A 25,315-nucleotide genomic window follows, 5' to 3' on the forward strand; every position below is an offset into this window, starting at 1 on the left:
CAGGTTCAATAGAAAGGAAATCCATGCATACCAGCTCTAAAGGTCTGCTGGCTCGAATATTCACTAAGGGGGCTCCAATGGTGCTTTACGGAGAACACATTGACGGCAGGTTTTGATCTTTTGGTCAACTTCAACTGCCATTCTAGGCCAATAAAATCGTGACCTCACTAGATCAAGGGTGCGTTCTATGCCTAAGTGACCCATGTCATCGTGTAGGCTGGTCATAACTGTTTCTCTCCATTCTTCAGGCAGAACCAACTGATACTGCACCTCTGGACCTTCTTGTCTTTTCCTGTACAGTATTCCATTTATTAAAAGTAATCTGTTCCACTCTCTGCACATAAGAGAAAGTTGTGGAATCTCCCTCTTCACAGAAGGAGATGGCACCCCTCCCCCTTCTAGAGAGGAGATCACTTCCCGAATAACAGAGTCAGATCTCTGTTTTTCACGGACTTCTTCCTTGGACACCTTAGAAATGACCGGGAATCCATCAAAATGCTCTCCTTGCACAAAACCATCAGGCATGGAATCTGGATGGGCTGCAAGGGACTCCACCAATGGAACACTGGAGCTTTCTGATGCAGAGTCAGAAGGTTGACGTACAAGACGGGCTTCACAAATGGCTTGAACTACTTCAGGACCAACTCGGGTGTCATTATCAAACTCAGGCAGATGCTGCAGTGTAAATTGGCGGATTCTGTCTTGCTCTTTTTGGGAGGTAGGGTCGTCCAGCTCAGTGTCATGAGGACGTCTTGAAAGAGCATCTGCGTCCAAATTGTGTTTACCTGGGCGATACTGGAGTTTGAAAGAGAAGGTGGATAGGGCAGATAACCACCTGTAGCTTGTCGCGTCCAGTTTTGCTGAGGTGAGGATGTAAGTTAGGGGGTTGCTGTCAGTGATTACTGTAAAAGAGTTCCCATAAAGATAATCGCTGAATTTTTCAGTCACAGCCCATTTAAGGGCTAAGAATTCCAGTTTATGGGCTGGATAACGGGATTCACTACGTGACAGTCCACGGCTGGCAAAAGCAATAGCTCTTATCTGGCCATCTTGCTCCTGATAAAGTGCAGCTCCAAGACCGGTGGTGCTTGCATCAGTGTGCAAAATGTACGGCAGCTGAGAATTGGCATAGGCCAAGACAGGCGCTGAAGTGAGCTTGCTGATGATGGTGTTAAATGCTTCTTGGCAACTGTCTGTCCAGCGGTTTCCAAACGGCTCTTTAGGTTTGTAGTAATGGGTATTGTCATTGTTCACTTTGCACTTCTTCCTAATGGGACCATATCCGGCAGTTAGGTCATTTAAGGGCTTCACAATCTTTGAATAATCTTGTATAAATCTTCTATAATACCCTGCAAATCCTAGAAAGGAGCGTAGTTCTTTCAGATTCTTTGGATTTGGCCAGTTTTTGAGAGATTGGATCTTTTCTGGGTCAGTTTCAACACCGTTTCTTGACACAATATGTCCCAGGTACCTGACTGATGTCTGGAAGAACTTGCACTTCTCAGGGGATAACTTTAATCCGTACTCCTTCAATCGTTGGAGGACTCTGAGCAGGCGGTGTTCATGCTCTTCCAGTGTCGCAGAGAAAATTATGAGATCATCCAGGAATACAATTACTTCTTTGAGGTGAAGGTCAGACATGCACTTCTCCATGAGCCTTTGGAAGGTGCTTGGAGCGTTCGTAATCCCTTGCGGAAGCCGATTGAATTCCCAGAATCCCATTGGGCACACAAAGGCTGTCTTATGTTTGTCTGCTTCTTCTAGTTCAATTTGGTAATAGCCGGATTTCAGATCAAGTACTGAAAACCACTGGGAACCAGTCAATACAGAAAAGGTTTCTTCTAAATTTGGTAGGGCATAAGCATCCTTCACAGTTTGTAAATTCAGCTTGCGGTAGTCAACACAAAGCCTCACGTCGCCGTTCTTCTTACGGACCACCACAATGGGAGATGAGAATGAGGACTCAGACTCCCTAATTACCCCAGCTTCAAGCAATTCTTCTAAATGAAGACGAACAGCATTGATATCTTGTGGATGGATAGGACGGGCCCTTTGTTTAAAAGGAGTCTCATCACTCAGCTTAATGTGATGCTTCACTTTACTGGAGTGACCAAAATCAAGGTCATGCTGGGCGAATACCTCAGGCATAGTGTTCAGCTTATGAATTACTCGTTCCTTCCATTCTGCAGGAATAGGGGAGTCAGCGAAGTCGAATTGCATTCCGGAAGCTGGAACAGGTGGCTGAGGGTTTGGAGCTGAACTTTTTGGGAAGGCAGCACTGGGCATTATCTGCTGCACAGCGTGAAGTTCGGCTATGACTCTCTTAGGCATGAGTATTACATCATGATCGGATTCATTTTTAAGTATTACTGGCAATTTAGTGTGGGGTTTGCTAGGTAAAGTGAGCAGACTACTGGTGACAATAAGACCTCCAGGAAGGGATGTCGTAGGTTGCTGCAGAACAAATTGCTTTTCAGGGCCTTTTGCAGTCACTGAGCCTTCTAATACAGAACTTTGACGTGCTGGGATGACTTTTGGCACATCACTGTGAAGCCTTACATTGCCCACCATGCTGTCTTCAGTCTGCTTGTGTCTGACTCCCAGAGTTCTTAGCACTGTCTTGTACCCATGATGCTGTGATTGGCACTTTGCTGGGTTCTCCTTACAATAACTCTCATAGAGGGCATCCAGGGTGTTGGTGCCTATTAGCAAAAGGGATTGAGCTGATCCATGAGTGTCAGAAACCACTAGCGCTAAGGTGGGGACTTCAATGGAGATGCCAAGGAATTCTTTAAGAAAAGTGATATTTAACTCAATGTAACCAGAATAAGGCACAGGTTGTCCATTCGCAGCTTCCACCTCAAGTAGGTCGTTAAGAGGTTTACATTCTACATGTGGCAAATGAGTTTCATGGAATGACTGGGGGATGGTGGTTACCTGGGATCCTGTGTCCAAGAGACAGCTGTAACTCTGGCCATCGATGGTTACCTGAGAGGTGCACTTTGTTCCCACTAGTCTATGTGGCAGTTGTTCATGGCACGTAGCATGGGCAGCTTTGTTGTTGATCCGCATCTTGTTGGAGTAGGGACTTCTTCTTGGTCCAGTCTCTGTTCGTCCCTCAACGGAGACTGAGGTCAGTTTAAAGGAGGTTGGGAGTCATGCCCAAGTTCCCAAGCTTGCTGCTTTTCTCGCAGTTGCTTTCTTTTAACAGCCACCAAAGATGGGTTTGGATCAGCATTGCACGAAGTAGCGATATGCCCATCTTCGCCGCAACAAAAGCAGTACCAGGGCCTTGGCTTTCCACTGAGTGATTTGGAGGAACTAGCCTGAGTTTCACGTGACACAGCTTTGGAAACCTGTTTGGTCCTTTCTCCAGAGTTCACCACCCCTGTCCTTTGTGAGTGTGAAGCTTGCAGATGGGTGATTTGACTTTGAAGCTGAACAATTTGTTTCTTTAAATCAGATGTATCTTCTGGTGGATCAGGACTCTTTTGGAACTTTAAGGTCTTGATTTGCCCCTGAAGTTCACCCATTTGTTTCTTTAACCCTTTCACCATAGCTGTCAACGAGCCTTCTTTTTCTTCTGCATCACGAATTTCAGCCTGAACTGCATGAGAACCAACGCGATGCCTGACGTTACCTAGGTGCTTCTTCATTCGTTGTTCTTTTGCTGTGTGCTTTTCTTCTTCAATGCGAAGTAGAAGTAGCAATTCTGGGAATGGTGGGGGTCTGTTTTTCTTCTGTTCTAACTGAAGATCTGCTATCAATCCGTTGTCCCAACAACCACGACAGAATTGACGCAGCAGGTGCTTGTCCGTCTCAGTAGCAGGTATGACTCCTTGTTTGGTGACTCTACTCATCACAGCATGCAGCCTCTGCAAATACTCAGAAGGCCTCTCACTAGCATCTTGCAAGGTGTTCAGAAACTTGGCAAAAAGTTCATCACCCTCCTCCACTGTAGCAAAAGCAGAATCTAACAGGTCAAGATAGGCCTTTGGAGTAGCCAAAGGGCCTAAGTGTTTCACCAGGTTTGCAGCTGGGGGCAGAAGACTGTCAAGGATCTTGCGAGATCTGTGTAGATCGGACAGAGAGGGATCTTTTAACAGAAGCTCAACGTTGTTGCGCCAAGTGTCATAATCTACCTCGCTATTGTGATGCGGAGTCTTTCCTGAAAATGTTCGAAGCCTTGCTGATGCATGTGCGTGTGATGCTGCTTCTTCACTTTTGACAATGTGCTCAACAACAACACGTTACACTGCAGGTGGGTTTACGTCACTCAACGAGATGACTGGATCAATTGTGGGAAACCTTCTGGAATCAGCCATTGTGGCACTTGGGCAAGTCTGAGAAGGGTGTGCCTGACTGATTTCGGGGACATCACTGACGCTTGTGGTCTCAACATCTGCCTGACTGGTGTGGTCACTTGCTTCGTTGGCAAGAATGGACTCGTGGCACAAGGAAAGATGTTCTTGCAGAAGCTCAGAGAATGATTTGTTGCTCTGTGCAGCGAGTTTTCGGAGTTCATCTAAGAAACTGTGTGTGGCACTTCCAGCGGCTGGGGGTACATATACTTTTGCTAGGGCCTTCAAGTGATAAACATCTCTACTGGGGCTAGTATGAGTATATGGAAGGAGTGGCCTAAGTGTGTCCATTGCAAAGGAACTCTTAAATTCAACTATCACATTTTTGTGGAACGTTGAAGTAGGGTCATCAATACGAAGAACCCTGCTAATAGGACCATGTTGCTCTAGGTAGTTGGTCAGATCTGAATCGGCTTCAGTTTCAGTTAAACCGCTAACGAGGACTGAGTTAGCTATGTTAACTGTTTCACGCTCTACTATTTCCATGTTGACGGTTTCTATTGCATCAGCTTAGTTGACAAAGTATTCTAATTTTGATTGTTGGCTTTAATATGTATGTCCCAATCACCTGGCCTCTGTGTCTCAGGGTTTGACTGCTCCTGGCTGGCTCGCCAAATAATGTTGTAACCCCTAGCTTCCTGTAAGGAAGCTACACTATGCTAATAGCTTGATTACAAGAACCCAATCTGTACTCACAGAAAATTAAAAAAAAAACTACTTGTACAGAACTAAAAGAACTTTGGACCAGTTAGGTTCGCTCTAGGAGCAGTTGAAAGGAGAGACACAAGACCGTGTGTATGGTAAAGGTAGTGATTGTATTGACAAAATTAGTATTTACTTCACCATATATAAAAAATAAATAAATCAGAAAAAAAATAATGGTTCAAGTGAAAGGCTCAGAAAGAAAGAAATAAAATGAACATCCAGTAGGAACTTAAACAGGTAAGTACCTTAGAACTCTCTTTTTATATTAAGTGTCACTTATCACTCAGTGCTAATGTTTGTTATTTCTTATTTCAGGTGTTACTCAGTCCTCAGGTAAGTATGGTCACAACTTTTAGGATATAGGTGAGTATTAAGGTAAGTATTATCATTTAAAAGGTTTTAGGATTTTGGTTTAGTGTTGGAGGTAAGTATCTAGGTAAGTATTGTTTTATTTCAGAAGCTTTAGGTAAGTATATATATATATATAAATAGTATCATTATTTAAGGGTTTAATTTTAGTATATGAGATAGTTTAGCTCCTATATATTATTTGGTAAGTTGTATTAAACCTTATATATAGTTTAGTTGTAGGTTTAGAATTTTACCTTAGTGACCATTTGAAATACTAAATACCAGAGTAGTATCCTTTTAACACAGAATCCTCACAATATTAACAAAATTCCAACCCAAAACAATTAAACAGGTAGTGCAAACTCTTAACCTTGGAAATGAACAGAAGAATTCCAGTTACAATAACCGTTACTTGGTGTGCTTCAAATAATTTCCCCTTATGAGTGTTGTTTTTTTTTCCAGATTAAAAAAAATGGAAAAATTGAGAAAAGCTGTCCTTTTTTTCTTTAGAGAAATGTTCAACCGTCTATCAGAACTCTGTCCTTCAGTACTTTAAAGAGTTACCCTCTCAAAAAAGAAAAAATATATAGTCCTGGGGGAAAAAATAAAAAAATACTCAAGCTCAGTTAAGTTGTCCTCATGGGCTGTGGCTCGCCATCTTGTTTTCCCAGGCAACAGGTATACATGTGACTGGGCAGAATGTCCTTAGCAGTCAGTCTCATCCCATAGAAACCTGGCCTGTTTATACAAAACAGTACCTTCAGTGTCCAAATCACAATTTTCCTTACTTTACAAAAAAATATACATAGTACATTCAGAGTCTAAGCACAGCTTGTCTTCATTTTACAACTATATTCAGCACATTTAGATTTACACACATTCACACAGTAGCTTTAAATTCAGTGCAGTTCAGTATCACACTGCATTAGCCAGCTTATGGCTGGATATTAAAGCAGTAAACTCAGTTAAAATGAGTTAGCTTAGCTCATACTATGCTCAGCCCATTAAAATCACTACTAAAGGTTTAGTTAATCAAGTAAATGTAACCAAAATACTGATATTAAATTCATTTCACTCACCAAATCCAATCGTGAATGTTTAAGTTTCACCAATCTGGCAACCCGGCATGAAACGCGATCTTGTGCACATGAAATCCAACTGACTCAGCAGTTCACCTTAATCCTCTACTCTGACGGTTTTAATTAGCTTTACAAACTCTTATTAAGCTAACCAAGCTTTAATACTGGCTGCAAGCAGCTTCTAGTGAAGAGTACTCACACTTAAAGTGCTTAATTTTTTAGCGTTTTTGCTCAATTTTAGCGCGATTGCCGCACCGCGATCCTTCCTATCTTCACCCCGACGTCCGACTGAGCTTCTGGCCGTGCGGGAACCCGTGGCCACTCCCACTTGGCTGCTGATTGGCTACCATAGCTAGCTAGACTTACACTTATCATTGGCTAGATTTTTGCGCAGTGAACTTCTAATTTACCTTTATTGGCTAGATTTTTGCGCAGTGGGCGTTCCTGGAATCGCCACTGACTTTTAATAATAGTTTTAATTATTTTTTTAATTATTATTGTTAAGGATCATTAATAATAATTCCTGTTATGTTTATTTTCCCAAATTAAATAATCTTTTACGTATTAGATGCTTCAAATTAATTAGATTTATGTTCTAACCTATTTATTTAGTTTTATTTAGTCTCATTATTATGTCTATAATGTAATTTATTTATTTATTTTAAACAAATTATAATTAATGAATTGCATTGACTCTACGTGTTCTAAACCTGGGTTACATGGTCATTTCGTTCAGCACAATAACAAACTTAATAGGTGTAGATATATTTAATCCTGAATGATGTACCTGCATGTCTAATCATATGTCATATGACTTCCATACAGTAATACATTTATTATTTATAATTAATAACCTAAAATGAAAATGTGTTCTGCTGTCTCTCCACTCACCCCCTGTATTACTACAGGTGTGTGTAGGTGTGCGTTAGTGTGGAGGAATACATTTACGCAAGCATTTGAGTGGCGTATGCCTTGGTGTATGTATTTAAATAAGCGTGTGCGTACGTGTGTGTGTATCTGTGTTGGAGGTTGTTGGGTTTGTGTATGAGGTGGTGACAGTAGTGCTGTGGGCTGACTTTTGTATGACAGGAAGTTTATAGTTTCCTGACTTTCTGTTGTGTTGGCAGTGGAAAGTACACACCAAGTGTGTGTGTGTGTGTGTGCGTGTGTGTGTGTGTGTGTTGACAGCTTGAAGCACAGCGGTGCCCTCACATTGCATCACGTCACATCAACACCACAACACAGGAACCCTGAAAATAGACAGAGGAACTTTCCAACATTAGATCAGGTTACAGCGAGTAATGGCAGACTGCTACAACAACTAGCCAAGTGTAAACAGATATACAGTAGAATAATATACTGTATAAGAGTGGATATTTGGGTTTGTAGCACAAAAGCACATTATATGATGGCCTAAGCTGATTAATGTTGGTTTGTTGATGATTGACTTGCATACAAGTGTTAAAAACACCAACATAACATGCTAGTTTAAATAGTGAACAGCAAATAAGTTTCTTTTGCTAGTAAGCAGCTTACAAGTAGGGTCAATTTCAATATAATGTGCATTTTGGCTTTGCAGGTCTTTAACCTTTGTGTGGTGTTCAGGTCTGTGGGACCCTTTTTAATTTTTCATCAAATGATACCAAAAAAAAATTCTAACTCATTTTTTGTGAAAAATATATATTAAAACACATTTTCGATAAACACACACTGTACAACCCCCCCCCCCCACACACACACACACATTTATATTACATTTAGTATGTTTGGCCAAGGGCTAATAAACATTGCTTCATTTGTACATTTGAAACTAAACAAATTTTCTACTCATATCTTGAGTTTAATTCATTTTCTTTTACATTTTATTAAAAAACTAATCTAATCTAATAATCTAAAACTAATCTAAAAGAGTAGCACTTTTTAAAAGAAATGTAACAGAAGAAAGGTAAAGGGCAAATATTAACCATGTAAGCTGTTTATATTGCTTGCAATTTAGGTGAAGCAAGCATGTGTAAAGCATTTTAATGTAAAATTGCTTAATTTTGCTGAATTAAATACAAGTAACAAAGTAAACGAGTAACAAAAATATGAACACCACACAAGGGTTAAATGTGCAGCTGGACTAATCAGTCTATTTTGCTCAGCTGGGCACTCCTGAGCAAGGCTGTTTAAAGGCATTTGGCGGCCCCAAGCAAAATGGACTCCACCACATAGAATATTTTTTATATTTGAAAAACATCAAAGAACAATGTCACAGCACTATCCCGCCTTTTCTCTGGCTGCGCTGTCCTTCAGTTCTTAAATACTCCCGGTGAAATGTAATAATGTTATAATAAATAATATCAAGTGTAGTACAAAGAGCAATAACCACCATCTTTACTGAAATGTTATATTGTTGTTGGACCATGACTGAGGCAAAATACGCCTTGTCTCTTTCGCAGAGCATGGAACTGAGTTCAGACAGAGTGCAGCTACAAATATAACCAATTAAAACTCAGTTCAGTTACATACGCTTAAGATGAGTAAGGACATTTAAAGTAGGGGTGTGCCATATTGTATCATACACGATAATATCAAATATTGTCAAAATTTTTCAATATCCTGAACAATATTATACCCTAAAATATCATGCCATATCACCCATCCCATTTCCCATTATATATTTACTAGATATATATGTCCAGTATCATTTATTTTACTTTAATCCTGGATATATGGAGATACTTGGAGTGCATTATTATTAGCATCATGACATTCTGGATCATTGACTTCTATTACAAATCTGATAAAATTATTGTATTTTTAATATCTCACTTAGGGGTGTGCAGTATTATATTGTATGTAATAATAAAATATTTTTTTTATGTTCTTGCAGTGTATAGTGTATTTTTTTAAATATTTTTTAAAAAGTGTTTTGTCATATCGCCAAGAGTATCGTTATCGCGAAAATACCATGAAATATCGTGATATTATTTTAGGGCCATATCGTCCACCCCTAATTTAAAGTTAATCTTTCTTTTTATATAAAGGATAAGATGAGGTTTTGGTGGGTTGTTTCCATGATTTAAAAGTGAAACTAATGTCAATTAGTCAGTAACTTTATCTGTTCTAGTGTTAATGACAGTAAACAGCTGGTGTATATGGATACTGCTGAACATGTTCCAGTCTGGTTATATGCTACTGTCACTAACTAGTGGGAGGGAACCCCTTGAGGGGGATTATAATAATAGTGTCGTTATACTTTCCTGCATTGACCGTCACCAAATTTAAACGGCCTCTCACACAGTTTGTCATTGCCAGGCCAGTTTGGTTGCTTTGCCATTTGCTGTTGCAACGGGCCTGCTCCTGAGCGAGGCCAAGTTGTGGCATGGGGGAGCCACAGATCTCTCGCATTGCCATGTGATAAGCAGGTATGTTCCCCGTACTGTACTCTATCTGGTTAGATTGCTATAGTGCTGTTTTTGCCTCTGGTGTGGTAGCCTCACTATCATTTTGTAAACACTACACAACACTAAATAGACACCTCATCAGATACACACTACCCAGCTGTTCATTTATAGCCACTGTTTTATCAGTTGCTTAGTGAACATGCCTGTTTATTTCCATATATCTGAACCTCAAAGGAAACCTTATCTCTCCATTTCCCTATTTTTAGCTTTTCATTTTTGTTGAGCATCAGTGATCTCTACATTTCAACGTGTCACTCACAGTGTGACAAACAATCCAGAGTAACAGGAGTGTGGAAGTCCAAGAAGCAACATTTACATCTGATCACTTGCAAATAAACAGTGTAGACAGTTATCTCAACAGTCCAATATAGTTGATGTTAAGTTTGTTAATGTTTAATAGTTAAATATTAAACCAACCCCAGTGCTAATACCTAACATTACACAAAACGTTGAGGCCTGTTACAGTCTGTATCCTGTCTCTGAGCAAGTTGTCTGTGTAGAGTAAGTTTGTGGTACAGATAAACCAGAGTTTAGCCCAAAGTTTGGGCTTGCTAATCTATAATCCTGCTTTTGTGGTGGAATTATCATGCTATTCATGATACACAGATCCCAACACTGTGGTCTTTTCTAATGAACTCAGTTATTTTGGAAGCTGCATTAGTCACACTGTTGTTAGATTACTGAGGAAATGTGCTGTAATACTGAAAGTGAATTTAGTGATAAGATAAAATGGGCCAGTCAGTGATTCATCATCACTCACACACCTGTATAGATCTTAGCTCTTCTCTCACTTCTCGAATTGTTTTATCCCACTTTTCCTGCAGTGACAGGATCTGCTAAAAATGAAAATTAGATCATTGCTGTAAGGATTTGGGTGCATTCTGCAACAAACATTTTCAAAAAGTTAGGTAATTTTGTTGGAGGATTCAGAACCATTATACACAAGGCTCTCAGTCATCTCAATGGTGTTGGATGGAGCTCTATTAAACTATTGAACATAGTTTCACTGCTTTACAGCTCTGTCAGCCAATGCTGAATGCTATAAATCCATTTTTCTGAATCTTGGATTTAGACATGCCACACTTTGGCCAGGCAAACAATTTCTACATTGTTTAGTGTAAACCTCTCTCTTAGTCTTCTGAGAATTTGGGCCCCACCTCAACAAAAAGAGCCTGTTGCTTTTTGACTAGGGTTGTAACGATGCAGTCTGGTTATGATTAAGTTAGCTTCTATTCATGATGCTGGTTCACAATTGTTTTTTCTCATAATATTTAAAACATATAGATAACAAGTGTATAAGCAATGCAAACTTACTTGTTATGTTACAAGTACTATTTTAAGTTTTAAACAAACTAATGTGCTGTTTGATTTCATAATTAATCACTTGTTATAAAGTGAAATAGTTATATAAAAAAAATAAAAATAAAAATATTATTTATTATTATTCTTTGTTACACTCATTTTTTTAAATACAAAATAAACATCAACTGATCACAGGATCAGCAGTTAGTGTTCTCCTCAGAGCCTGTTGAGCTGTCAAAATGATGCACTGGCAACCAGTGTTGGGACTAATGCCGTTACTTTTTGTCAGTAACGAGTAATCTAACTAATTACTCTGACTGTAACTATAACGCCGTTACCAACACCCCGTTACTGCACGTTACTTTAGCCGCACTTTTTTTACTTCGCTTTGCCCTGGTTAACCCCTCCTCTGTCCGGTGAACTTGAGCTTCTGGCCGCTGTGCCTGTGGTTTGGTGTGGTGAAGTGAGGCACAATTGTGACGATTTGCTGCTCTAATTAATTCAGTGATTGCCGTGGACAGCCCAAGTTCCGAATTAAGGACGTTAAACTCTTTTTAGCTGCTCCGGTTTTTGTGGTGCTGCTGCTTTCTCTTTTAGAGAAAGCTCCTATTAGCTCCTATTTTTATTTTATATAAAGCTCTGATGTGATAATCACAATGTTGCTAAGTAACCAATTATTATTGTTCACTACAGCGAACGAAATAGCAAAAACTGAAAGTGAAAAAAACATTTGTGTTAACTGAATCTAATAAAAAGGTAATTAAAAGGAAAAAACATAACTATCTCGAACTGTATTTTGTGTTTATAAAACTAACTAAAACGAACTGAAATTACTGATAGAATACCCTCATTTTCGTGTTTAATTTATTTATAAGCGCTGTTGTACAGCGGAGTTGTACAGTGGGCGGTGTTGTGCCGAGCGCGCGGCACCTCGTGGTCCTTTAGTTCTTGTGTAAAGCGCTCGCGCTAGCAAGCCCACCCTAAAAACTTACTGAACAGAAAAAATAAAAACAAAATAAAATTAAACTATAATAATAATGAAAAATGTAATCACGTAGCTCTGGGCGCACGTGAACGCCTCCGCGTTTGACTTGCAGCATTGTGTGTAGCTGTTCTTAAAAAACATTTAAATTAAATAATAGTTCTATGCTTTTATGTTACAGTGTTAATTAACATAATTCTGATTATATTTCGCTCATTCAATCAGCCCGAAAACAGACAGTTTATGGGGCGGATCGGGTCCGGCTCATAATGACAGTTTATGGTTCAGGCTTGGGCAGAATGTGCACGGGCTCGGCTGGGTCGGATTTTTTGCGCCCGATCTAAGCTCTATTCTCTTTTGGTGAAGCTGTTATATTAATACCATTTTAACGGGCATTAAATTGTTGTTTTTGTCCATTATTTTGTTTTGTTTATATATACCTATTTCCTTTGAGTGTGGCTTGGTTTGTTTAATTTCATCCCCAGACGCGTTTTTCATTTTTTTCAGTTTTTTTCAGTATTACAAGTTTTAGTAATTTTCTTTGGTTCTGTGGAGAATTTCGTTTTGTTTTTTTGAAATTCGTTAGATTATATTTTTGTCAACATTTTGGGTTTATTTTCGCTTGTTATTTTTCTAATAATAATAGTAAATGCATAATTGATTTCCTTTTTTGACAGGCGAATAATAAAAAGTAACGCGATAGTTACTTTTACTGGTAACTAATTACTTTTATAGTGGAGTAACTCCGTTAGTAACTCAGTTACTTTTCATGACAACTAACTAAGTTCCGGTAACATGACAATTACTACTTTACTGACAATCTATGACAGCATATGACATCCTTCACACTTATGTCATGCATTGTTAAGTAATTACATAAAACTGCCAGCTACCAGGATCTGTAGTGCTTTTTAATTGGCCACACTGTTACATTTTGAGGATTTTTTTTTTATTTTTATTTAAGAACTAAAGGGAACAGTACAGTCAACAGACTTCCGTTCATATTCTGATATACGAGTATAGTTTGTACTTGTTTTCATTCCTTGTTAATCACTTGTTATAGATTAAAAGAGTTATAAAAAAGAGTGACTTACACTTTTTAATTATTCATTATTATTCTTTGTTACACCCATTTTTTAAACACAAAATAAACATCAACTGATCACAGGATCAGCAGTTAGTGTTCTCCTCCGAGCCTGTTGAGCTGTCAAAATGATGCACTGGCAACTAATGTTTCTTGAAAAAGCACCACCCTCTCAGTGTTGGTGGGAGTGTGTGAGATTGGGAGTAGCACCTCAATAATGACGACATCAAATATTACAGCACCTCTCATGACAACTAACTAAGTTCTGGTAACATGACAATTACTACTTTACTGACAATCTATGACAGCATATGACATCCTTCACAATTATGTCATGCATTATTAAGTAATTACATAAAACTGCCAGCTGCCAGCATCTGTAGTGCTTTGTAATTGGCCACACTGTTAAATTCTGAGGATTTTGTTTTATTTTATTTAAGAACTAAAGGGAACAGTACAGTCAACCGACTTCAGTTCATATTTTGATATTTTGATGAGTACAGTTTGTACTTGTTTTCATTCCTTGTTAATCACTTGTAAAAAAAAAGAGTGACTTACACTTTATTAGTATAAATTTGTATAATTTTGTTACACCCATTTTTTAAATACAAAATAAACATCAACTGATCACAGGATCAGCAGTTAGTGTTCTCCTCTGAGCGTGTTGAGCTGTCAAAAGGATGCCCTAATGCAACTAATGTTTCTTGGAAATAGAACTAAAGGGAACAGTACAGTCAACAGTCTTCAGTTCATATTCCGATATAAGAGTACAGTTTGTACTTGTTTTCGTTCCTTGTCTTCTTCTACTTGAGTCATCAAATGATTGACGCATCTATATTTATTAAAAGCAGCAAACTGCTGCTTCAGCAAACTGCTGCTGTGAATTATTTAGGTCCAGAGTAAGACTATGAGACAAGAACCGGACAAAACAAGACAGAACAAGTGTTTATGAAACTGGCTCGGTTTCCTGTGGGTGTACCTTTGCAAATTAAGAGAAACTAAACACGCTTTAAGCCAAACCGTTAACCACCGCCACACTCTCGCAGAGGAAGCTGATGAATAATAGCAGTCAAAAACAGGTACTGATACGAGAACAGGTCACTGAAGTGAGAAAAACAAACCCTCTGAAACAGTTTCTGTGAGATCAAGAATGAAACAAAACAAAATAATCAGCATACTGGGACATCCAGTGAGCCGGATGTGTTTAAGTCTAACTGACATGCTGAGCTAGTGTATTCATATTCAGCTTTGTCATGTTGTGCCACCATATAGCTACCATATTACTTGGAAAAAGTAAATACCTTGTCTTGTTAAACAATCTTGTTAATAATCTTGTTAATGATGAATATTCACTCTCACTGGGCATTTGGAACTTACTGATATGATGTGGATTGACATGTATTAAAGGTTTAATAAATATGTTTTTATTAAAGTGGAAAATATTGTAGGTACACTGTCAGAATGTCTGTGAACCTTCTAATGAATGCCACCAGCTACTTTAAGTTGCACCCATTGCTAAGACAGACACACAGCGTGTCAAGCCTCTGTAGAGAAATATTACTGATAGAACAGATCTGCCTCGACCAGATAAACATGGACCTATTGCTCCATACGTAAAGTCAGATGTTGACAAGGCGCGTATACAGGCCCCAACACTGAACAGTGGAGTTGGGGTGTTGAGGACGCAGTGGGGTCATGATCATAATACATCTTGAACTCACTGAAGCTTTTTTTTTCACTGAATGCAATCAAGTCCTCACAGCAATGATCCAAAGTCTATTCAAAAGTCTTTCTTGGACAGTAGAGACAGTTACTCCAACAAAACAAGGAATGAACGAACTATATGTGATCGTACATCAACAGTGTCTAATGAAAAACAAACATCTCAATTTTTGTAGATTTTTAGTTTACTACTTAATTTGAACAATTAGAAACTTTTCCTTTACACTGTGTTAACATTTCTTGATTTCTCCAAAATGACCTTATATTAACACATTTCGAAATGACTTATCTTAAAAGTTAAGGTTTGTATATTTCTCCTGTAAGGTTGCTGTTTTTCAGACACTTATGTTTTATTGCATGGTGAAGATAGGTTCCAACACTGTTAATGTTGCCAGTCACAATAATTACATTATTGACTTATTGTACAATAACAACCTTAATACCTCAATCATTTTTGCTGATCTCAACAGTACCCATTATGTTTACTTGGCCAAAATTGCCTTTTAACAAGAATGAGCCGTATCTCAACTTTGTTTCAATAAAGTAGCTTTATATTATATGCTTGATTTATTTAGGATATTCAAGCATTTTAATGTCCATTTTTAATATCCCATTTCTTCCCTTTCTGGAAATTGGCCTATGAGCTGTTCTGATATTAAAATCCCACCACCTTGCTCTTTAAAAGTAATGTGTAAATGCCTTTTTTTATGGTATTACACATATAATTCTATTAGTGGCATAAAATTGACCTAAAATGTATAAAACAAACACAAATCTGCTAACTGGACAAGCCTAAACATATCGTCGTCTAACTCAGCACTACACACCGCAATCAGAGTGAATCAGCTCTAAATCTGGCTCTCTAAATGGGGCATGATAAAACAGGAAGTTGCGCAGTCAGATGGCTAAGAATGCTGAATTTGGGAAAGGGGAACTTGCATGGGAAAACAACCGCTTTAAAGTTTGATCTCCTCGTCCCCCTGCAGTGGCCTTAAAGAATGATGGATAATCCCTAGGATTAAGCACTGGGCAGGGGAATATTAATTCTAGAAAAAAAACGTTGTAATCCGTGAGATTTGCCTGCGACCATGAGATTTGTCTCTTGGTTTCTCTCGTCCACGTGTTCGCTGGGCCCGGGCATGTCATTCATTCATCAGAAACGTGTCCGCCTCCTTGTTTTGATTCTTCCGTTCGGATGAATGAATGAATTTGGCTTTCGCTGCACGGCTGGCATCTGGCGTGTGTATAATCTGTCTCTGAGCTGTGGTGGAGCTGCATGTGACTGTGCCTGAGCCTGGTGGAAATATGCCTTCAACAGAAAGATCATTCACAAAGATAAACCCAAAATAACCCAGCCTGTAAACAGCAGAGAACAGCAAAGAATAGCAGAGAACTGACCCCCACAGCCGCCTGACTCTCATCATCCTGTTTTTGATCTTTCTCCATCCTGATCTGTTATCACTTTGGCCTATTTAAGAGTCATACAATGGAAAGAAAAGCTGCAGGGTTTGTTTATGCTTTTGCCGTAGTCATACATATTTAATTGGATGTTTTATTAGTCCACTTCTGTTCTTTTGATCAGAGTGTTCATTCTGTACTTCCTCGTCTTCTTTTGGCCTTGTTCTCACTGACTTTTGCCTTTTTACCATCATCATAGTGCTGGAACATGAAACAACAAAATAGAATCAGAATCTGTAACAGGTGTCAGAGTTTTTGTTGTCTGTCCATCCCTCCATCCATCCATCCATCCATCAAACCATACTATTCACCTATTTATATGAACCCATCCTTCCATTCATTTCCCAGTCTGCTGAGCAACCTAAGCAACAATCTGTTTATTTGTTCATTTTTTATACAGTACACCAGTTCATCCATTCATACAACAGTATATTCACTTGTTCAACCATCCAAACACCAACACTTATATACATCCATCCATGTGTCCATATACTTACAAATTCAGATTCACACATGCAATCATACATTAGTTAATCCAATTATTCATCCATCTATATTATTTCTACATTCAACCCTTAACACGTTCATCTGTACTTTTCTGAATGCACAAAATTATTAGTAACTGACGCCTACAGTTTTATTTTAACAGCATTTTAAAACTGTAAGATGTTGCTGTATTTACTGCTTAACAAAACTACAGCAAAGGCTATATACTCCAATTATTCTACCTTTTTTGTTTGTTTTTTTGCTGTTGCCCAGTCTCAGGCTGATCTCAGTAGGCATGTAGCATTCCTCAGAAGCAATGAGCAAACAACAGAACTTTGTGGACTCGAGGAGCAGGTAAGACCCACACAAGCTTAGCACAACAAATTAGTGAAGAGCCATTGGCTAAAGAGATCTCACATGTGGAGACCACACCTGACCTGCTGTGCGAAAGTGTGTGTGGAGTAGCATATGTTTATGCAAGTGGTATTATTACAAGATTTGGAATTGTTCACAGGTGGTACCTAAACTAAAAAGTTTGAGAAGCACTGCTTTAGAAGAACCACTTTTGGTTTCAGAAAGAACAGTGCTTGTAATAGAGGTGTGAATGAAAGTGAAGCACCTCAGGTCTATAGAACCTTTATCAATAAAAAAGGTTCCTCACACGAATGATTTTATCTTGATTACAAACATGGTTCTATTTGGCATCACTTGCAAAACCAATTGACCCATTTGTTAACTACTTATTTATTTAGACACGATTTTCTTAATCTTCCACTCAGTCTTACCAGAGGCTCACTATGATGGCAAGGCTTGCTGAGATGCTGACCACAGTGAGAAAAGCCAGTATGATGATCAATGTGTCTCTGTGAAGTCTGGTTGGTCTCAAGTCCAGGCTGGGCAGTGCAGGCAGTGTGGGGATTGGCCGTGGGGTTGAAGAAGGAGATGGAATGACTAAGAGAGAGAGAAAAAGAAAGTGAAATATTTTTAACCCACACTTTAGATGTAGCTCATCAGCCAAAACATTTCTGTCTGTTTGCTTATTTTTTTGCCAGTACTGTAGATAACAAGTAACGAAAGCCTTTTCTCCACCAGTTATACTGTTTCTAAAAAATGAAATAAAGGCATTTCTCACTGTTCAGAATGAAGTGCATCCTGGAGAGCTCAGTGCCATGTTTATCCAGCAGGAGGCAGCGGTACACTCCCTGCTCACTTACACTCAGCTGATTCAGGACTATCTTGGACTCCTCTGTCACCACCAGAACCTCAAACAACTCCTGATCTGAAAACTAACAGTTTATAAAGCTGATTCAAATAAATACGCTCAGTTAATTAGGTATGACTGACCCACTGCAATACTAGGACAAAGCTACAGTTTACTTGTTACATCTAAAACTAACAAGCACTAACCATTTAGCTAATTATAGACTGGTATTCAAAGGTAAAAAATGATTACTATTATTTTGTATTTTAAAAATAAGTAAACTTGCTTAAAACTATGTAGTAATCTATCATAATGTACAGAGTAAATATAATTTGACACAGAGTTTGACTGTAAATAACATACCAGTTATTTAAAATGACATGCCAGAAGTCATAGAACAGTGTTATCTCAAGGCATGGCTTGGAAATGCCTTCTTTGGCTGAAAGTTATGAGGTGTTATCTTGTGAATGAGGTAAAAACTGTCCATTTTGCTCATGACAAGGCAGTAAACATTCCCTAATGCACGGAGTTACATGTGTACTGGGAGTATGTCATTGAAGGCATTATCACACACAGTGGACAGAGCAGTTGGTAGTAAAGATCAATACCAGTGGCATCGGCCTAGAAAAGCCCATGTGTGTGTGTGTGTGTGTGTGTGTGTGTGTTTATATGTATACATTTCTGGCGCCCCGCTTCCAGGAGTAGTGGTACTCAGCCTGTCCGATTATTAGACTGTGCCAAGAGAGAAAACAGTCCAGCACCACTTGCTCGCCCTCCTGCCCCTTTAACTCATGCACTGAAGGAGAGAGAGTAACGGGGAGAGAGAGAGAGAGAGAGAGAGAGAGAGAGAGAGAGAGAGAGAGAGAGAGAAACTGATATTAATTCATATTTACCGATAATGACTGTAATAATATGGATGTGTGTCTGTTTGGTAAATTCTCAGATGTTACAAAGTGTGTGTATTGTTCTAATTTCTTTGATAGAAGGCCTAGTGTGGTAGCTAAAGAGTGTAAAACTGTGTTTCTAATTAAAGTAAGCTATTGCTTTGACTCATCATTTAAGGAAGCTTACTGTAAAAGGTGTACACATGTACAATGTATCAGTAATTTTAGACATAAATGTTCTATGGTTGTGCTTATACTTGAAAGTCTTGGTCATGTACACAGATTAGCATTAAAGGTCTGCAAATTTTGGGCTTTTCAAAGGTTAGAAATGTTTTATTTATCCATGAAGGCAGATAAATATAAATATATATGAATTCATTACAAACTGGCTGGCGTGCTCATCTACTGTATGATAATTTGTGCATTTAAAAACATTTGGGTCTTTCAATTGTGTATTTTAATTTGTAAAAATAAATTTGTGTATTTAATAAATATGCAAACTGTGTGTGTTACCTCCACAGTCCTGCTGAGGTTCTAACCAGCATTGAAACAACCCATACTGGCAAGAGGAACAATTCATCACACCCTGAAACAGCAAACCTGTGACACACATAAACAAGATAATTAATAACACAACTAAATTCATAATTAATGTAACTATGCAGTTGTGCAGTTTTTATGAGAAACCATTCAGAGGAAACAGCTCCTTACCACATGTGTTTGGACACAGGCCTGAAAAGAAGGAAAACACTGAATAAACATATATATATATATATATATATATACATATATACGTATATATGTATATATATACATATATACGTATATATGTATATATATATATATATATTATTTTTTGTACATTTTTGCACGACCTTGTATGCATATGTGATATTATTTTGTTCCATTCAAGTTCCCTTCTAACCTTCTTCCACAAAATTCTTCAGATGCTTCTTCAGTATCCGGTTTCCTTTCTCCACAATGTTGATCATGTTCTGCTGAATAGGGCCTGCACAGACAGGTCACAGGGTTATCAGGCTGACCCAACACACACACACAAACCCCCTACACACAAACGAACATAAACTACCATTCAGAATTTGTATTAACTTGCATTATTAAAGTTGTCTATTTTACATACTACTTTCACAGAATTATATATAATGATATAATAAATACACAGAATACTCAAACGAACACACACATATCTGAACTCAACAAGCATGAGTTGTCATAACACTTTCTAAGCTGAAATATCAATTCCACGTTAGAAACTGTTTTTAAATTACTTTTAAGTATTAATGTTTCTTTTAAGTCTTGCACTTCTTGGCTTTCCACATGTTGATGGAAGAAAGATTTTACTTATTAACTTATATGTATACCCAGAGAAGCAAGAAAACGGTTCACATAAAACAAAGCTAAAGCTACAGCAAAACTGTGAGCGCTAAAGCTAAACTGGGAAAGCTAAAGATAAACCTGGAGAGCTAAATCTAAAAATAAACTAGGACAACTAAAGCAAAAAATAAACAAGGAGAGCTAAAGTTAAAGCTAAACCTGGAACATTAAAGCTAAAGCTAAACCCGGAGCATTAAAATTAGAGCTAAAGCTACAGCTAAACCAGTAGAATAAAAGCTAAAAATAAACTAGGAGAGCTAAATCTACAACTATACTGGGAGAGCTAAAGCTTAAAATAAACAAGGTGTGCTAAAGCTAAAACTGGAGAGTTAAAACTAAATATGAATTGGGAGAGCTAAAGCTAAAACAGAACAGCTAAAGCTTAAAATAAACAAGGTGTGCTAAAGCTAAAACTGGAGAGTTAAAACTAAATATGAATTGGGAGAGCTAAAGCTAAACCAGAACAGCTAAAGCTAAAAATAAATAAGTAGAGGTAAAGCTAAACCAGAACAGCTTAAGCTAAAAATACACAAAGTGAGCTAAAGTTAAAGCTAAAACAGAACAGCTAAAGCTAAAAATAAACAAGGTGTGCTAAAGCTAAAACTGGAGAGTTAAAACTAAATATGAATTGGGAGAGCTAAAGCTACCCCAGAACAGCAAAATCTAAAAATAAACAAGGTGTGCTAAAGCTAAAACTGGAGAGTTAAAACTAAATATGAATTGGGAGAGCTAAAGCTACCCCAGAAAAGCAAAATCTAAAAATAAACAAGGTGTGCTAAAGCTAAAACTGGAGAGTTAAAACTAAATATGAATTGGGAGAGCTAAAGCTAAACCAGAACAGCAAAATCTAAAAATAAACAAGGTGTGCTAAAGCTAAAACTGGAGAGTTAAAACTAAATATGAATTGGGAGAGCTAAAGCTACCCCAGAACAGCAAAATCTAAAAATAAACAAGGTGAGCTAAAGCTAAACCAAACAGCAAAAGCTACAAATACACAAGATTAGCTCAAGCTAAACCAGAACAGCTAAAGCTAAAAATAAATAAGGAGAGCTAAAGTTAAAGTTAAACCAGAACAGCTAAAGCTAAAAATACACAAGGTGAGCTAAAGCTAAACCAAAACAGCTAAAGCTAAAAATAAACAAGCAGAGCTAAAGCTAAACTGGGAGAGCTAACGCTACACATAAACAAAAAAAATATTCCTAGGGGCTTTATTGGTTGGATTTTTAAACTAATTTAACGTATATTTAATCTCAAGTATAATGCTGTGAATATTAACTTTAAGTGCTCATAAGCAGCTAAAGGCTGCTGTGTTTTTTACCCTTCTTGTGCTCCTTCCAGTACCTCTGGAACTCACTCTGATACTCTGTCCGTGCTCGGTACAGTGTTGTGGGGTCTGAAACAATCAACATTTGCTTGTTAAGCAAAGAGCCTTTAGACAAATGTATATTTAACAGCTTAGTTTAAAAACAGTGTCTGATCAATACTGGTATTGGCAAAAACTCAATGTTGCATAATTAAGATCAAAATATTAGTTTTCACGATAAACACATCAAATGAGCTGCAATAGCACATTGAGTATCAGAAAAGTCAAATTGCATGAATTGCATGCAGCAACAGAAAAAGCTCTTCATGTTGTAGAATGCTCTCATGTGAGAGAACTAGGTAGAATGAGTAGAGGTTCACAGTGAACATGAAATTACTTTTATAACTGTAAAAATGAGGCTAGCCAAGTGCTGACTAATTTAGGAACTTGATTAATCACACTACACATTGATATTTAGTAGTGTTATCATAGACCCCCTACTATGGACCTTCCCTCCCAACCTGGCCATCAGTGCAAATATCTCACCCCAAGCCCTCTATTCTGTCAGAAGTTATCTGCCACTGCCAGTCAAGTTCACTTTTCAGCCTTTATTCTTTAACTCAGATTAGTGTTTCCTTCATAATCTAAAGTGACAACAGAGGTAAAACCTTAAAAACATGGAGCTCTATTGTTTATGTAATTCAAAATTAACAAGAGTAAATCCCTGAAACATAAAGTTGCTGAAAAATGTCAAACATAATCCTCTGAGCAATTCTGGTTTTACAGCCTCTGTCCTTTGCCAAGACTGGGACAAACGGCATCGCAACAGCTGAAGTGAAGAGAATTAAAAACAACTTTATTGTCCAATCAAAGCCGGGAAAAGTTTGTTGGCCTTGCTGTGGCCTGACCAGCCACAATAAAACAATACAAGCACCATCTATGAGTGCAACCATCTTAGAAAAAAAAACAACCTACAGATAACACGTTTTACTTTGTTAAAGATCTGGTTTGTTGGAAAATCATATATAATATAATATAAATGTGCAGTCTATATACATACAAAACATAAACATACCAATTACCCCACGAAGCTCCTCACTGGTCTTCTTATAGTTGGTGTAGGCCTGGTCAGTGATTTCCTTTAGATCCATCTGATCTTGGATGGTAACTCCTTTAGCAGCAGCTATGAAGTCCTCGTGCATGTTGAGGACCGCACGGTCACACTGCAGACAGGACGTCACACTGGACACCAAACACACCATCACCAGGGGGAAAAAAGAGAGAGATCCGGAAAACATTTGGAAAACAGCCTCCAATATAACCTGCAATGTGTGTTATAGTCTCTGACAGGAGCAGAATGTGATGTTTTAAATTTTAAACTGCCGTTGGCTGAGCCATGCTCCTACTCTTTGGTATAGTCATTGTAATACACTATATAAATATATACAACTAATTACATCAATTAACCTTATTAAGTTTCTTGTTAAAAGTTGGTCTAACTAAATAACCTGTGTTGTCAACATGTACAAACTCTAGGTAAACCCTAGTTGAGGCCAAGCCAACTACTCTGCACATGCTCTGTTTGACTCTAACGAATTACACAGGAATTATGATGTTGGTCATGCTGTTTGCATATTGGGCATATCCTTCCATCTCTTACTTAGGTGTATTTGATTCACAGATATTATTTCATTGATTCAACTTATTTTCTTTAACTTGACCAAAACTCTAGGATCCAAAATATGCATCTTACAGACTAACTAAAAAATAGGTGCATTTTTTTAGTTTAGTTTGTGAGAGTATTTTTTTTTTACAGTGTAATATAATTACTTAAATTTTCACTGTAACTGTAAAAAAATATTTTTAAGGAAAGGACTGCCAAAAGCATAGGCAGTAGATAAACATGAGCCTATTGGGACCATGACAAATGCTAGGTGTGGGCCAGAAAACGCATAAAGAGGGGCTTCTAAAGGGGCTGATGCAAAAAGCCTATACAGAAGTACTGCTAATAGAAAATTGCAGATTACCATGAACCTATGTCTGGGCCAGGGGATATACCAAATGAGTTTCTGACACAAACATGCAAATGCACACACACAGCTTATCTACTTTCTGTAGAAAAGTATTGCCAATAGAATAAGACAATCTTGTGGTTTTCCTGCTCAAGCATAGCTGATTCAACTGATCTGTTAAACATTAGGTTTAGTAGGTGTGGTACAGCATGTGTTACACTCCCCGAGCCCAGGGTCAGTGTAAACAAATGAATTACCTGTAAACAGGGTGAAAAGAATGAAATACAAGGAAACGTGGCTTTTCTGTTTAGCAGCTTCTTAAGTCTGAGAGAAGCAGGGCTGCTAGCTGCAGTAGTTACCAAACGCCACAGTGCACCCTACAGGACATCTCAGGCAACAGCAACTTCTGATTAGCTAACAGCAGAAGTTCATAATGTTGCAAAAAAAAAAAATAAAATAATAATAATAATAATTACAAATGTGACCAACACTTTGTGGACATCACACATGGAACTCAGCTAACTGTGCTGGACTCCGGCCCCTGGTTCCCCACCCCTGTTGAACAGAAACCATATTTTTTCAACTGTGTAACTTGAACTAAAAATGTACACACACACATTACAAATTCAACTAAATACAAAAGAAACAACTAAATATTAGCTATATAAATTATATAATATACAAATTCTCACAAACCATATTGTGTCGACACCAGGGGTGTCAAACTCATTTTGGCCGAGGGCCACATTGGCATATTGGCTGTCCTCTGAGGGCCAGATGTAACTTATAAATGTAATAAAATGTAACCAGATGTAATATAAAATTAATGTAATTACTCCTTAATGTTAAATAACTCTCAATATATTATTTATTCAATCAAATATTACAGTTGCATGGAAAAAAATGTTTGCTTGTTGCTCTATTAACATAAATCCTTTTAATTTGTCATGTTATGAAATCCAAAAACTCCACCAATCAAGAACCAAACTATTCAAGTGAATAGAAATGACATAAAATACAAGTTATATTAACTTTGATCAAAACGTTTAATACTGAAATAAGGCTTAATAAATATAAAATCAAAAATTGTGAGCTGTTAAGAACATGTGACAGATTTAGCATTTCCTCAGATTTAGCAGTTCCTCATCCAACCACTAGTGGGAGCTGCAGCAGCACAAGCCTGCAGTCTTTACTGAGTCAGAGCTACAGCCCAGCCACGGGCTACAGGGCTCAGCTGAGCCAGTCTGGAGCGTTTTTACAGTTTTTAAAGTTCTTCTGTATAGGAAATAAAGGTTTTAACCGCACTAACCGGATAATACAGCTCTCTACAGTTCATCTTTCAGCCCAAGCAGCTAACAGCAGCAGGTTAGAACAGCCATCCCGGAGTCACTGCTGGGATTACATTATAAACAGGTCAGTTATCGCGCTGCTAACCTCAGGATGTTTATAACTACGGAGTTTAGAACACACCACGGCTGCAAGGTTAGACTATAGAAGGCTCCTGAAGACTATTAAAGGCTATTGGAGGTTATTGAAAGGGT

General features: G+C 38.0%; 1 protein-coding gene across 1 annotated transcript; it reads right to left on the minus strand.

Annotated features, from left to right (window-relative positions):
- Nucleotides 1-13,850: 13,850 nt before the first annotated feature.
- LOC103038507 (izumo sperm-egg fusion protein 1) lies at nucleotides 13,851-23,393 on the minus strand. Its single transcript, XM_049485924.1, has 9 exons — nucleotides 22,838-23,393; nucleotides 21,778-21,852; nucleotides 19,990-20,073; nucleotides 19,776-19,796; nucleotides 19,578-19,664; nucleotides 18,858-18,976; nucleotides 18,112-18,265; nucleotides 17,765-17,930; nucleotides 13,851-16,694 (listed from the first exon to the last, which is right to left on the minus strand). Exons 1-9 carry the CDS (start codon nucleotides 23,058-23,060, stop codon nucleotides 16,565-16,567), a joined length of 1,059 nt encoding a protein of 352 aa, XP_049341881.1. The 5' UTR covers nucleotides 23,061-23,393; the 3' UTR covers nucleotides 13,851-16,564.
- Between the last annotated feature and the right edge of the window lie 1,922 nt (nucleotides 23,394-25,315).

This window comes from Astyanax mexicanus, chromosome 12 (genome assembly GCF_023375975.1).
Source record: "Astyanax mexicanus isolate ESR-SI-001 chromosome 12, AstMex3_surface, whole genome shotgun sequence".
NCBI classification, from domain to species: Eukaryota; Metazoa; Chordata; class Actinopteri; order Characiformes; family Acestrorhamphidae; genus Astyanax; species Astyanax mexicanus.